At 41.8% G+C, this 13,980-nt stretch overlaps 1 protein-coding gene across 3 annotated transcripts in view; it reads left to right on the top strand.

Annotated features, from left to right (window-relative positions):
• Positions 1 to 13,980, top strand: part of FAXC (failed axon connections homolog, metaxin like GST domain containing) — an 87,668-nt gene that overhangs the window by 66,067 nt on the left and 7,621 nt on the right. For 2 of the 3 annotated variants that reach the window (XM_063441330.1, XM_063441328.1), the window contains exon 4: positions 8,780 to 8,997. In XM_063441330.1, the coding sequence (XP_063297400.1) occupies positions 8,780 to 8,997 (218 nt within the window). The remainder of the gene's footprint in view (positions 1 to 8,779; positions 8,998 to 13,980) is intronic. The other variant, XM_063441329.1, reaches the window with a different exon arrangement.

The following is a 13,980-nucleotide window of genomic DNA, read 5'->3' as shown; positions in this document are numbered from 1 at the left end:
CTCTCCAGGTATACTCGACTAGTCTGGTTCATTCCAGCCTCTTCGAGTATTATCTCTTTTGTTTTCATTCTGATCTGAAGGGGTTAAGCCCCAGGACACTCCTGGAGTGTCCAATAAGGTGTTGTTCCACTAGTGAGGTGGTGCCAATTTTTTTGACCCACCATCGTAAGTGGAACCTCTCTAATTACTCATTACTCATTACCTTGGTAAACTTATTAGCTCCTTTGGCTTCCAATATCATTTCTATGCAGATGACACGCAAATCTACCTGTCCTCTCCTGATCTCTCCCCGTCCCTCTTGACTAATGTATCTGACTGCCTCTCTGCTATTTCTAACTGGATGGCTGCCCACTTCCTTAAACTAAACTTGACCAAAACTGAAATTCTGGTCTTTCCTCCCTCAAGTGTTGTTACTCATGTGTCTCCCTCCCTCCAAGTCAACGGTGCTACCATCAGCTCCACCACGCAGGCTCGCTACCTAGGTGTTCTCTTTGACTCCGACCTCTCCTTCAAGCCTCATGTTCAATCTATTGCCAAATCCTGTAATTTCCATCTCAAAAACATTGCGGGCATCCGCCCCTAATTAACAACTAAGGTGTTGGTCCATTTCACTGTCCTTTCTCGCCTTGACTACTGTAATCCGCTTCTCAGTGGTCTTACGTGCTCCCAACTTGCGCTGTTACATTCCATAATTAATGCGGCGGCGAGGCTCATCTTCCTGTCCACCCGCACCTCCCATGCCTCACCCATGCCTCACCTTTCTGTCAGTGCCTACATTGGCTTCCTATAAAATATAGAGCTCAATTTAAAATTCTGGTTCTTGCTTTCAAATCTTTACATAATGCTGCTCCCACCTATCTATCCTCCCTTATACACAAGTATGTCCCGTCTAGGCCCTTACGATCTGCTGAAGATTTACGTCTATCTTCTGTCCCTACTCCCACCTCTAATGCTCACCTTCAAGATTTCTCGAGGGCTGCACCGTTCCTGTGGAACTCACTTCCCTCCTCCGCTAGATGCTCACCGAGTTTCCACTCCTTCAAAAAATCGTTAAAAACCCACTTCTTCATAAAAGCGTATCAATTAAACTGTTAATAGCTCCTGACTGAGTCCTCTTCTGCAACTGTCACTCGTCTAATACGATCCTTACCTTTTTGTGTCATTTTACCCCACTCCCTCTAGCATGTAAGCTCATTGAGCAGGGCCCTCAACTACTCTGTTCCTGTGTGTCCAACTTGTCTGGTTACAACTACATGTCTGTTCGTCCACCCATTGTAAAGCGCTGCGGAATTTGATGGCGCTATATAAATATCATAATAATAAAAATAATATTATGTGAGGAAAGTCCAACAGGACAAGGGCAAATTTTACGGAGAGGGGCGGAATCAAATTTCAGGGGTGTAGCCTAGCACTAAAAATCTTCACCATCCGCCTCTGGTATACAGGGAGTGCAGAATTATTAGGCAAGTTGTATTTTTGAGGATTAATTTTATTATTGAACAACAACCATGTTCTCAATGAACCCAAAAAACTCATTAATATCAAAGCTGAATATTTTTGGAAGTAGTTTTTAGTTTGTTTTTAGTTATAGCTATTTTAGGGGGATATCTGTGTGTGCAGGTGACTATTACTGTGCATAATTATTAGGCAACTTAACAAAAAACAAATATATACCCATTTCAATTATTTATTTTTACCAGTGAAACCAATATAACATCTCAACATTCACAAATATACATTTCTGACATTCAAAAACATAACAAAAACAAATCAGTGACCAATATAGCCACCTTTCTTTGCAAGGACACTCAAAAGCCTGCCATCCATGGATTCTGTCAGTGTTTTGATCTGTTCACCATCAACATTGCGTGCAGCAGCAACCACAGCCTCCCAGACACTGTTCAGAGAGGTGTACTGTTTTCCCTCCTTGTAAATCTCACATTTGATGATGGACCACAGGTTCTCAATGGGGTTCAGATCAGGTGAACAAGGAGGCCATGTCATTAGATTGGCCTCTTCTTTTATACCCTTTCTTGCCAGCCACGCTGTGGAGTACTTGGACGCGTGTGATGGAGCATTGTCCTGCATGAAAATCATGTTTTTCTTGAAGGATGCAGACTTCTTCCTGTACCACTGCTTGAAGAAGGTGTCTTCCAGAAACTGGCAGTAGGACTGGGAGTTGAGCTTGACTCCATCCTCAACCCGAAAAGGCCCCACAAGCTCATCTTTGATGATACCAGCCCAAACCAGTACTCCACCTCCACCTTGCTGGCGTCTGAGTCGGACTGGAGCTCTCTGCCCTTTACCAATCCAGCCACGGGCCCATCCATCTGGCCCATCAAGACTCACTCTCATTTCATCAGTCCATAAAACCTTAGAAAAATCAGTCTTGAGATATTTCTTGGCCCAGTCTTGACGTTTCAGCTTGTGTGTCTTGTTCAGTGGTGGTCGTCTTTCAGCCTTTCTTACCTTGGCCATGTCTCTGAGTATTGCACACCTTGTGCTTTTGGGCACTCCAGTGATGTTGCAGCTCTGAAATATGGCCAAACTGGTGGCAAGTGGCATCTTGGCAGCTGCACGCTTGACTTTTCTCAGTTCATGGGCAGTTATTTTGCGCCTTGGTTTCTCCACACGCTTCTTGCGACCCTGTTGACTATTTTGAATGAAACGCTTGATTGTTCGATGATCACGCTTCAGAAGCTTTGCAATTTTAAGACTGCTGCATCCCTCTGCAAGATATCTCACTATTTTTTACTTTTCTGAGCCTGTCAAGTCCTTCTTTTGACCCATTTTGCCAAAGGAAAGGAAGTTGCCTAATAATTATGCACACCTGATATAGAGTGTTGATGTCATTAGACCACACCCCTTCTCATTACAGAGATGCACATCACCTAATATGCTTAATTGGTAGTAGGCTTTCGAGCCTATACAGCTTGGAGTAAGACAACATGCATAAAGAGGATGATGTGGTCAAAATACTCATTTGCCTAATAATTCTGCACTCCCTGTACAGTGTCCATTATCTTGCAATATTTTGTAGAGGGACTGAAATGTTGGTGTAAAAGCTAAAAATTTAAATTTTCTCACAATCAATAGGTATGACAAAATAAATACAAATGGACATAATGCCCACTTACAGTACTGAAAAATAATATATTTCTAAAATAAAGGTATTTAAAAAGTTCTATTGTAATCTATTGTAAAGTTCTATTGTAACACTCTTTAGATTGCTAATGTAATGCTAATGGTGAAATGGTAGAGCCCATTCACTTTTCCACCCTGTTTGAAGGAATGGTATAGCCCATTGAAACTTCCTTTACTGTTTAGAAGGAGGGGATGAGCTGACATTTTCAGCACACTTGCAGCTATTTAATTAGTGACTAGTGGCTTCTGGCAGATCAGTTTGCTTCTCTACACACTGGTATTCATTCCTTTGACACACAGCAACCACAAAGACAGTGGGGAATAAAGGTGGATTGGCGCTAGTAGAAGTAAATGTCTAAAACCACTCACAAGACACCACACAGTAAAATGAGTAAGAAAATATACATATAAGGTTGTTGGGTTTTTGTTTTTTAAAATCCACTTCATTGTACATTTTCTCAATTTACCCCCTACTCCCTCAAATGTTTTTTTAAATTAATTGAATACCATGAAATTTCATATTTGTGGGATCCTTTTTATGGCAGATTAAAAAATGTAAAGATACATTATGATTAGGGTAACCTCTTTTAATGTTATATATGTGCTCACGTATTCTAGTCTTTATACATCTCAATGTTTTATCCTCATATTGTAGGCCACAAAGCCACGTGAGCACGTATATAATATTCAGAGAATTACAGGTTATATTTGTATATATTGTTACTCATTCCTAAAGTATAAATGAACGTGAGTGAGGCTTTATGTACTAAATTGCATTTTGCAAGAAAGTTTATGCTCAGTGAAGGGGTTTATATGTTGTATTTTTTTTTCTTGCACGTTGTTTGCCACAACATAGGCCTCTAGAACAGACATGAGTCTCATGGGCGTAGGAACCCCCACAAATCTGGGGGGGATAGCATTCTTACTCGCCGGGTATATTCTTATTCAGTAAACTGGGTGTTGTTTATCCCATTGTACAGTGCTACGGAATTTGATGGCGCTATGTAAATAATAAAATAATAATAATAATAATAATGTTAAATTTTAAGTGTGTGTGTGAAATAGTATAATGTGAAGCATATCAGTGTATCGCATAGTGCCACAGCAATACAACAGACAGTAATGTGTGAGGTGCAAGTACATCACAGAACACCTCAGCAATAAAATGCATGGGAAATTGCAGTGTGTGAGTGTATCACAAGCTCTACAGCAAAATAACTCACAGGAACGTGCAGTTTGTGAGCGTATTACAGATTACCTCATCAATACAATGCACATGAATGTACAGTGTTTGAATATATATCAGCCAACCCAATGCGTGGCAAAACACTCCGCTGCACCAATCAGCATCTCCTCACAGAGATGCGTTGAATCAATGCATTTCTATGAGGAGTGTTCAGCGTGAATGCTAGTGCTGCACGTTGTGCAACACTGGACTAGGAAGCACCTCTACTGCCTTTTTCTGAAAAGGCAGTGCGCTTGCATTAAAAAGCCTGCGGAGACATGCTATAAACACCAAAACTACTATGTTTAGCCATTGTGGTTCTGGTGACTATAGTGTTAGATGTGAGCATTCCATGTGCTCAGTATGGCATCCCTATCCAGATGTGAGCATTCCATGTGCTCAGTATGGCATCCATGGCTAGATGTGAGCATTCCATGTCCTCAGTATGGCATCCCTGGCTAGATGTGAGCATTCCATGTGCTCAGTATGATATCCCTGGCCGGATGTGAGCATTCCATGTGCTCAGTATGGTATCCCTGGCTAGATGTGAGCATTCCATGTGCTCAGACTGATATCCCTGTCTAGATGTGAGCATTCCATGTGATCAGTATGATATCCCTGGTTAACCCCTCTATCCACCCGTCCCTAATCGTCTCCCCTTCAACCACCTAGCCTCCTAACCCCCATAAAACAAGTAATATATCTTCTTGTACTTACAGTACTGAAGACACCAGCAGTGCTCTAGGCTCAGGGTTCAGGGCTGAAAGCGTGAGGCGCTGCTCTGCAGTTGTAGGAGACCGGGGCCAGGGCCGGTGCAAGGATTTTTCCCGCCCTAGGCAAAAGTAAAGTGCGTGTGTGTCTGTGTGTGTAATGCATTGTGTGTTTTTCTGTGTATAAGGAGTGCATTGTGTGTGTGTGATGGATGTCACTCTCCCTCCCCCACCCTCCCTGTCAATTTCTTTCTCCCTCCCCTACCAATTTCTTCTCCCCCCTTCCCTACGAATTTCTTCTCCCCCCTCCCCTACCAATTTCTTTCTCCCCCCTCCCCTGCCAATTTTCTTCTCCCCCCCTCCCCTGTCAATTTCCTTCTCCCCCTCCCCTACTAATTTCTTCCTCCCCCTCCCCTACCAATGTCCTTCTCCCCACTTCTCTACCAATTTCCTTCTCCCCCTCCCCTACCAATTTCTTCCTCCCCCCCTCCCCTGCCAATTTCCTTCTCCCCCTTCCCCTACTAATTCCTTCCTCCCCCTCCCCTGCCAATTTCCTTCTCCCCCCTCCCATGCCAATTTCCTTCTCCCCCCTCCCCTACCAATTTCTTCCTCCCCCTCCCCTGCCAATTTCCTTCTCCCCCCTCCCCTGCCAATTTCCTTCTCCCCCCTCCCCTACTAATTTCTTCCTCCCCCTCCCCTGCCAATTTCCTTCTCCCCCCTCCCCTACTAATTTCTTCCTCCCCCCTCCCCTGCCAATTTCCTTCTCCCCCCTCCCCTACTAATTTCTTCCTCCCCCCTCCCCTGCCAATTTCCTTCTCCCCCCTCCCCTGCCAAATTCTTTCTTCCCCCTCCCCTACTAATTTCTTCCTCCCCCCTCCCCTACCTGTGTTGTAGCGTGGCCGAGCTCTGTATGGTCCGTGGGTACAGGGAGCTTTTGTTTCCTGTACCCGGCCGGACTAAAAGGAAGTGCACACTCAGTGTGCACTTCCTTTTAGTCCGGCCGGGTACAGGAGACATACAGGGCTCGGCCACGCTACAGTGAGGGAGTGACAGGAGGGAGCGCTGAGCGCTTCCCTCATGTCAGCCCCTCTCCTCATGCTGCGCCCGGGCGGTGCGCCCTCATGGACGCACCAGCCCGGGCAAAGCTGCAGCCGCCTGAGGCTCTCTGCAGAGCGCTCGGGCGGCTGCAGCATGAGGGGGGCCGGCGGACATGGGGGGGATTTTTGCATTATCTGTCCCCCCCGGATGATTTCCTGGGGGGGATGCGTCCTCCCCATCCCCCCCGGTTCCTACGCCCGTGATGAGTCTCCAGACTTCCTTATCAGAGTATGTACACAACTTATCCACTGACTGCATCACATGAGCTTATCTGCAAGGCTGGAGAGTCCAATGTCTACCAGCCAGTGGAAGTTTTGAGCCCTATATATATGTGTATATGCATATATACATATATATATATATATATTTTACACATTTTTATTTTAATGCAAAAACTACAGAAATCCTCTGAAGAAGAGAGATGTCCATTAAATTTAATGATATAAGTTATACAATCTTAAGAAGAATGGAGCAATCCATTTAATTGTAAGCCAGGTCGTACCACAGAAGTTAGCAAAGTCAGGGACCATGTAAATTAAACAGTATTCTTAAGAGAACGGAAGAGGAAAACCACAAAAAAAGACAAAAAATTAGTTACCAGAAATCCTTCCTGATTGACGGGTCAGCTAAATACATTCAATATTTTAAGGCAAGTCAAATGTCACACCAGAGAATCATAGTTAGTGGAGTTGGCATGTAATCTGAAATCGGTTCACACCAGTAATTCAGTCCGAGGTGAGTAGGATTTAGGTTAGGAGGAGGTTTCAAACAAGCCAGTGGGGCTCAATATGTATAAATTAAAAAAACAATTTTTTTTTAAAATCTCCCGAATGCCCCTACTCGCTATACCGCGAGTAGGGGCATGTCTACTAATAAGTATAAAAAAAGCACAAAAAAAACTATTCCCCCCCTTCCCCGGCCCCCACCCCTGAGTGGTGGGTGGGGGCCAAAAATGACAATGAGGGGGGTGACCTATTGTCCTTCCCCCTGGCCCCCACCCCTGAGCGGCGGGTGGGGGCCATAAATGACAATGGGGGGACCTATTGTCCTCCCCCCAACCTCCACCCCTGAGCGGCAGGTGGGGGCCATAAAGGAAAATGAGGGGGGGGTCCTATTATCCTCCACCCCCAGCCCCCACCCCTGAGCGGCGGGTGGGGGCCATAAAAGAAAATGAGGGGGGTCCTATTATCCTCTCCCCCGGCCCCCACCCCTGAGCAGTGGGTGGGGGCCATGAAAGACAATGAGGGGGGGACCTATTGTCCTCCCCCCCAGCCCCCACCCCTGAGCGGCAGGTGGGGGCCCTAAATTAAGGCCCTAGTCACCCCCCCAACCGAAATAAAAAATAATCCCCTGCCTACCCCCTTCACCCTAAAAATAGTGAGGGGGAAATAAAAGAACTAACTACCTGTAAAAAAAAATACAACTTACCATTTGATTTCTTCTTTTTTCTAAAATCTTCATTTTTCAGCCCCAAAAAAGGCCAAATAAAAACCATAATACCCGTCGAACTTGTAAAAAAATTAAATAAAAAACCTGAGGGCCAAAAAAAAATCAGACAAAAGTCTTTGCCCGCCTTGCAATTAGGCTCAGAACACTAATTATCTGTCAGTCTCTTCATTTACCTGTCAGAGCACTCTGAATGGATGGCTCTGAGCCTAATTGCAGGGTGGTGCAATGCTTTATAAGCCTCTCACCGCTTTGCGGAGCTCAGTCTGCGCCATGCCCTCGCCGGGTGAAGATGGATTCAATTTTTTTAGCGTAGTTTTTTTTCCTTTTTCGTCTGATTTTTAGGTCACTCCCTCATTATTCTTTAGGGCACCCACCCACCGCTCAGGTGTGGGGACCGGGGGAGAGGACCATAGGTCCCCACCTATTGTTATTTAGGGCCCCCACCTGCTGCTCAGGGGTGGGGGCTGGGGGGGAGGGGTCTAGGGTTTTTTTTGTGTTTTTTTTTAACAGTGAGCAGGCTGCTCACTGTTTAGTAGACATGCCCCATACTCATGGTATAGCGAGTAGGGGCAGCATTTACTAATACTAAGTAATCTTTACTAAGTATTAGTAATTGTGTCTGAAATACCAATTTAGGTCTTTCAGCCTGGGAACAGGGAGGAAAGCTTAGAATTGTGGGAAAATTTATCTGGCCTCCGGAAATGAAGCACCCTTTGCTCCTCCGCTGGTCAGAGATGGTCAGGCGTAGGAAACCTCCATAAGACAAATAGTCCCTACTTTGTCTTATGTTTTAAAGAAAACTAGAGCAGACAGGAAGAAATGAAGAACATATGATTGATTGAGAGAGGGAGAGAAGAGCAATCGATTAAATAAAGGTACGTTTTGCATGACAGTGCTGCTTTAAAGGGACTCTCTGGACTCCATAGCAACTTCAATACAAAGAAGTTCCTATGGTGCCTGGAGTTTTTTTTTTTTTTTTTAAATCATGAGAGTAGTTTTCAAACTTATGTAACATATTATTTGTCTGGGAAAACCTGAAAATATGAGCTTTCTAATTGTCCAGACTAAAATGAATATGCTGTGTTTTAATAGCTTCACATTATGAACTATTGCAAGCATAATATATCTTATTGTATTATTTGTATCTTTGCAGGACTTTGGCATATTGCCAGTGGGTAGACAATCTCCATGAGACTCAGAAAATGCTTTCTGTTACTGGACCCCTTAGTGACTTACTAAAGTGGATTCTGTGCCACCTTACTAAAGGTATTGTGAAACGGGAGATGTATGGACAAGGCATTGGTCGTTTCTCTGAAGAGGAGATTTACATGCTGATGGAGAAAGACATGCGATCACTAGCCGGACTTTTGGGTAACACTAAAAGTGCTATCTCTGTTCCTTGGGCATTAGTAAAAATTGGAGATATTTTTAAATCAATTCATAGTTCCATATGTATATATTTTTTTATTTTTCAGTTTACATAAATGTAAAAGGAGATGGCTTCTATAACATAAGGATAATTGTATTATCATTCATTACTGTCAATACAATCCTCATGTTCTGCCCACGAAAAACAAACTTAATGAAACGTAAGGGCACACTCTAGCTAACAAACCAGTGGCTTTGGTGCATAGATACTGTTCTTTCCTTGGTCAGTATATAACAAAGTTCATTCTCAAAAATAGCAATGCTACATTTGACTGGAAAAATGCCTCAAGTGGCTGTCTGATGGACAGCCTTTAGAGGCTCTTCTTCCTTGCACCCTTTGCTTTTTCGATGATGTTGAATGTGGTAAATGCTTCTCATACTAAACAATGGATTCAATGCAGGGCCGGCGCGTCCATAAGGCGGCACAAGTGCTCCTGCCCCCCCCTCCAGCTCCTGTGTCCACTTTCCAGCTCCTGTCCCACCCCCCTCTCCAGCTCCTGCTCCCCTCTCTCTAGCTCCTGCCCCCCTCTCTCCAGCTCTTGTCTCCCCCACGCTCTACAGCCCTTGGGTCCCCCTTTCAGCCCTTGTGTCACCCCCTTCTCAGGGCCTGCGTCCCTCACCACAGCCCCTGTCCCCTCTCTCAGCCCATGTAGCCTGATTTGTCCCCCACCACAACCCCTGTCCACCCCTCTCTACTCTTGGAGGGAAGAAAGAGACACATAAAGAGGCTGAGATACACAAGTGGGGTTGTAAAAGACACACAAGAGGGTGTAATAGATCATATATATATATATATAGATATATATATATATATATATATATATATATATACAGTATATACAGTATTTGATCTAAGTACTTTTATATACACATACATACATACACTATCATTCTAAGTGTATTTTAATATTAACATATATATATATATATATATATATAATTAGAATGACGTTAATCCTATATATATATATATATATTAAAAAAATACAAATAATTACATTTAAATGAAAAAAATGTAATAACAAAAAATTATATTCCTGTGTAACTTTATTCTAACTGTATTTTGAAATGAAAACACATATATATTTATATCAAAATACATTAGGATGACGTTATAAATATATATGTATATCTATATATATATTTATCTATCTGTCTATCTATCTATCTATCTATCTATATATAAAACTATATATAAATAAGAAAAAAAAAATATATATATATTTATTTATATACATAGATGTTTAAATTCTACATATAAATGTATGTAATATTTTTACATAATTATGTAATTTTATTCATTACAATTTGAGGGACCTGTCTGACAACCCAGGCAGAAAGTCCAGAGAATTTGTTTTGCAAGCCCTATATTTATCCCTGTAACTTTCCAAGACACCTTAAAACCTGTTCATGGGGGGGTACTGTTTTACTTGGGAGACTTTGCTGAACACAAATATTAGTGTTTCAAAACAGTAAAACATATCACAATGTTAGTGTTGATATCGTCAGTGAAAGTGCAATTTTTCACACACAAACAGCACTTTCACTGATGATATAATTGCTGTGATAAAGTTACAGAGTCAAATATAAGGCTTGCATTTCAGTTTTTTTCACATTGAAATTTGACAGATTGGTTATGTTGCCTTTGAGACCGTATGGTAGCCCAGGAATGAGAATTACCCCCATGGTGGCATACCATTTGCAAAAGTAGACAATCCAAGGTATTACAAATGAGGTATGTCCAGTGTTTTTTAGTAGCCACTTAGTCACAAACACTGGCCAAAATTAGCATTCAAATTAGTTTTTTGCATTTTTCAAAAACAAACAAATATGAACGCTAACTTTGTCCAGTGTTTGTGACTAAGTGGCTACTAAAAAAGCCTGGACATACCCCGTTTGTAATACCTTGGGTTGTCTACTTTTGCAAATGCTATGCTATCATGGGGGTAATTCTCATTCCTGGGCTACCATAAGGTCTCAAAGGCAACATAACCTGTCTGTTATGAAATTTCAATGTGTATAAACTGAAAAATGTGACATGCTATATTTGACCCTGTAACTTTCCAAAACACCATAAAACCGTGAGACATTGCTGAATCCAAATATGTGTACTTTATTGCAGTAACCACTAACAGTATTATTACATTCAAAGTTAAAATTCCACGCAGAACTAAAACAATTAAAAAAATCTTCATTTCTACAATTTTTTTATATTTTATTAATATTAAATTATGTTTTATATTAGACATATAGCGCAAATTCCAGGTTTTGTTTACATTTTGTTTTGATCACAACTTGTACAATTGGCACAGTTCTTAAGGGGTTAGTTAGAGTTCCTTTACATGTTGACTTTACTAGTTGGTTTTAGCTAACAATGTTTCCAGGATCTCATTGGCTGCACCGTGTTTGAGATATGAGACTAATGAATAAAATATTCATACACAAGGACAGTATAACCTTTCTTTACATTAGATTAATATGTACGTCCATTTAAATTACATCGACATCTGTCTTTAGACATGAACAGGCTTGTAAATATCAATATGTTACTTAAATGAAATCACATTTCACATATAAATTATGCATTTACCAAATGCATTTGTTTCACATTGATTGTGCTTGTGTAGTGTGCACTAAAAATCTTAGGAGCTTATTTTACGCCAGTTTACACTATATATTTATATATTTAGTAATAATGACAGCATTTCTTTGAGGGTATTTAGACTTCTGTGTACACGCGTCAGTCTTGAAAATGTCTGGGTAATCTGGGTATGAGAGTATCTCACTATTGGCTGGGATAACATTAGCAACACACTAAATATATTGTTTTTATTTTAGGTTTTTTACTAGTAATTAAATATTCAAACATCGTTTTTTGGTTGTTTTTCTTACATTGTACTATACAAAATATTTTCAATAAAAAAAGTTTAATTATAAATATTCAAACATCAACCACATAATAATTCTCTGCCATCAACACTTATATTCAATCACGTTTGAGCTGGTGAGATTGTATGAGATTTTGTAACATCCTATCCCGGTGAATATATGTCATGTATGGGAGGTTTAAGTGGCTCTGTCATGGTCCATTCATATTTTCTTTCACTGTTACCTTCCAACTCTCTCGGTTCTAAATGTCACTCCCCCTCTCCCCCCAACCAAGTGGAGGTATCCTTATGCTGTAATGTAAACACTGTCTTTTCACTGACAAGATGGTGTTTACTGCAAAAAGCCTGAAGGGACTGATTCTACTCACCAGAACAAGTACAATAAGCTGTAGTTGTTCTGGTGACTATAGTGTCCCTTTAAGCTCCACTCTTTGTCAAGGTTTGTAGCAGAGGAAAAATAGATAAGATAAAATAGTCCCTATTTTGTCCTATGTATCTTATGAGAAAAAAAACAAAGGAAGAAAAGAAGAACAAATACAGAGAGAGACAAGAAAACTATTTAGAGAAAGGTAAGTTGGGGGTGACAGAGCCACTTGCATCACTATGTAAAAGAACAGCAAATATAGATGCAGCTCACTTAATTTTAGTGAGCTATGGCTTTCAATTAACTTTTCAAACATCACTATGGCTCATTGTGAAGATGGTATAGTCATTAAGGTCATCAAGGTTCCTCAGTCATTTATTCAATTTGGGAGACATTGTGGGCTATTCATTACAGTGTGAATTGTTGAACATTTTAAATCAATTCAAAGTGGATTTAAAATTTGAGACCAAAATAGCTGAACCGAAATCATAGTTGATTTGGAGAATTTTTTTCCGTTTAGCTAATTTGGCCTAATATTAGATACTCTGAATTTACTTTGAATTTTACCACATGACAGGAGGCTTCGTATTTTGCATAATCTTTCTTTACTAACTCCCATAGCCGCAAAAAAAGTGAAAACTGAGAACCAATCACAATGCAGTATAGGGTATAAGAGGCGTGTCATATTACATAATTTCCTCTTTCTTTGCTGCTCCATCACAAGATAAGTACAGATTTTGGTTTCTCCTCTCTGTCCTTTATACTTCTTATTTACAGTGATTTATATCATATTTTCTAGCTTGTACCATATTCTATTGCTACCCAGCTTGTATTTCTCCTGTTACTACTGACCTCCATCTCTCTGGGGATAACCCCCTCTCTTTCGGGGCTCTTTCCCTCACTCCAGGGACGCCCCCCTAGCTCTGGGACCCTTCTTCTGTTTTTTTCCCTTACCCCGTTTACAGGAGCACTTACCGGCATTCTCGCCGTTTTCGCCTCAAATCCCCAGAGCCAGACCTCTCTTCGCATTTTTTTCCTGCCTTTTCCTGTCGTTCGCACGTCCTTTCACTTCACGAACGGCATTAATTTTACCGTTCATTTGCGAAGGTACGTTTCGTTTGCCGAACGCTTATTGTTCGACAATTTAATACTGGCGTTCGCGTTTGTCTATTTGTGCGCAGAATGCCCGCACCATCCTTTGGCGCTTGCGTTTGGCTAAATCCCTGCGCACGAACTCCCGGCTCTGCCTGGCGTTCGTGAAATTCCTTTTGCCATACTAAACCTCCCCATTTTAAATGCTTTTCATGGTCCGGCGGCCATTTTAAACGGCTACTGCTGTCCTGTTGCAGACTCCAGCTAAGCTTCTCTGCCAGATACTCTGGATCACTCTTCTAGAACTCTGCCTCCTTCTCATAGCTCGCAGTGGGACCAGGTCAGGTTAGTGCTTTGCACTTGGGGTCGGTTTAAGCCAGTTGGACTATCCTTATTCTGGCTGGGGTGAGCCCCCATTCATGTGCTGCTGAACGGACCTGTCCATGCAGGATTCTGATTTCCTTGGTGAGCCCCAGTGACAGCCTTCTCACTACCTTACTTGACCTACCACTCACATACCCTCTCAGGTTAACCATCACCTACTACCATACCACCCCCTGGTCCCCAGGCCTCTCTAGTTGT

This window comes from Pelobates fuscus, chromosome 2 (assembly GCF_036172605.1).
Source record: "Pelobates fuscus isolate aPelFus1 chromosome 2, aPelFus1.pri, whole genome shotgun sequence".
In the NCBI taxonomy this organism is placed as follows: domain Eukaryota; kingdom Metazoa; phylum Chordata; class Amphibia; order Anura; family Pelobatidae; genus Pelobates; species Pelobates fuscus.
This window is presented reverse-complemented; position numbering and strand designations above follow the sequence as displayed.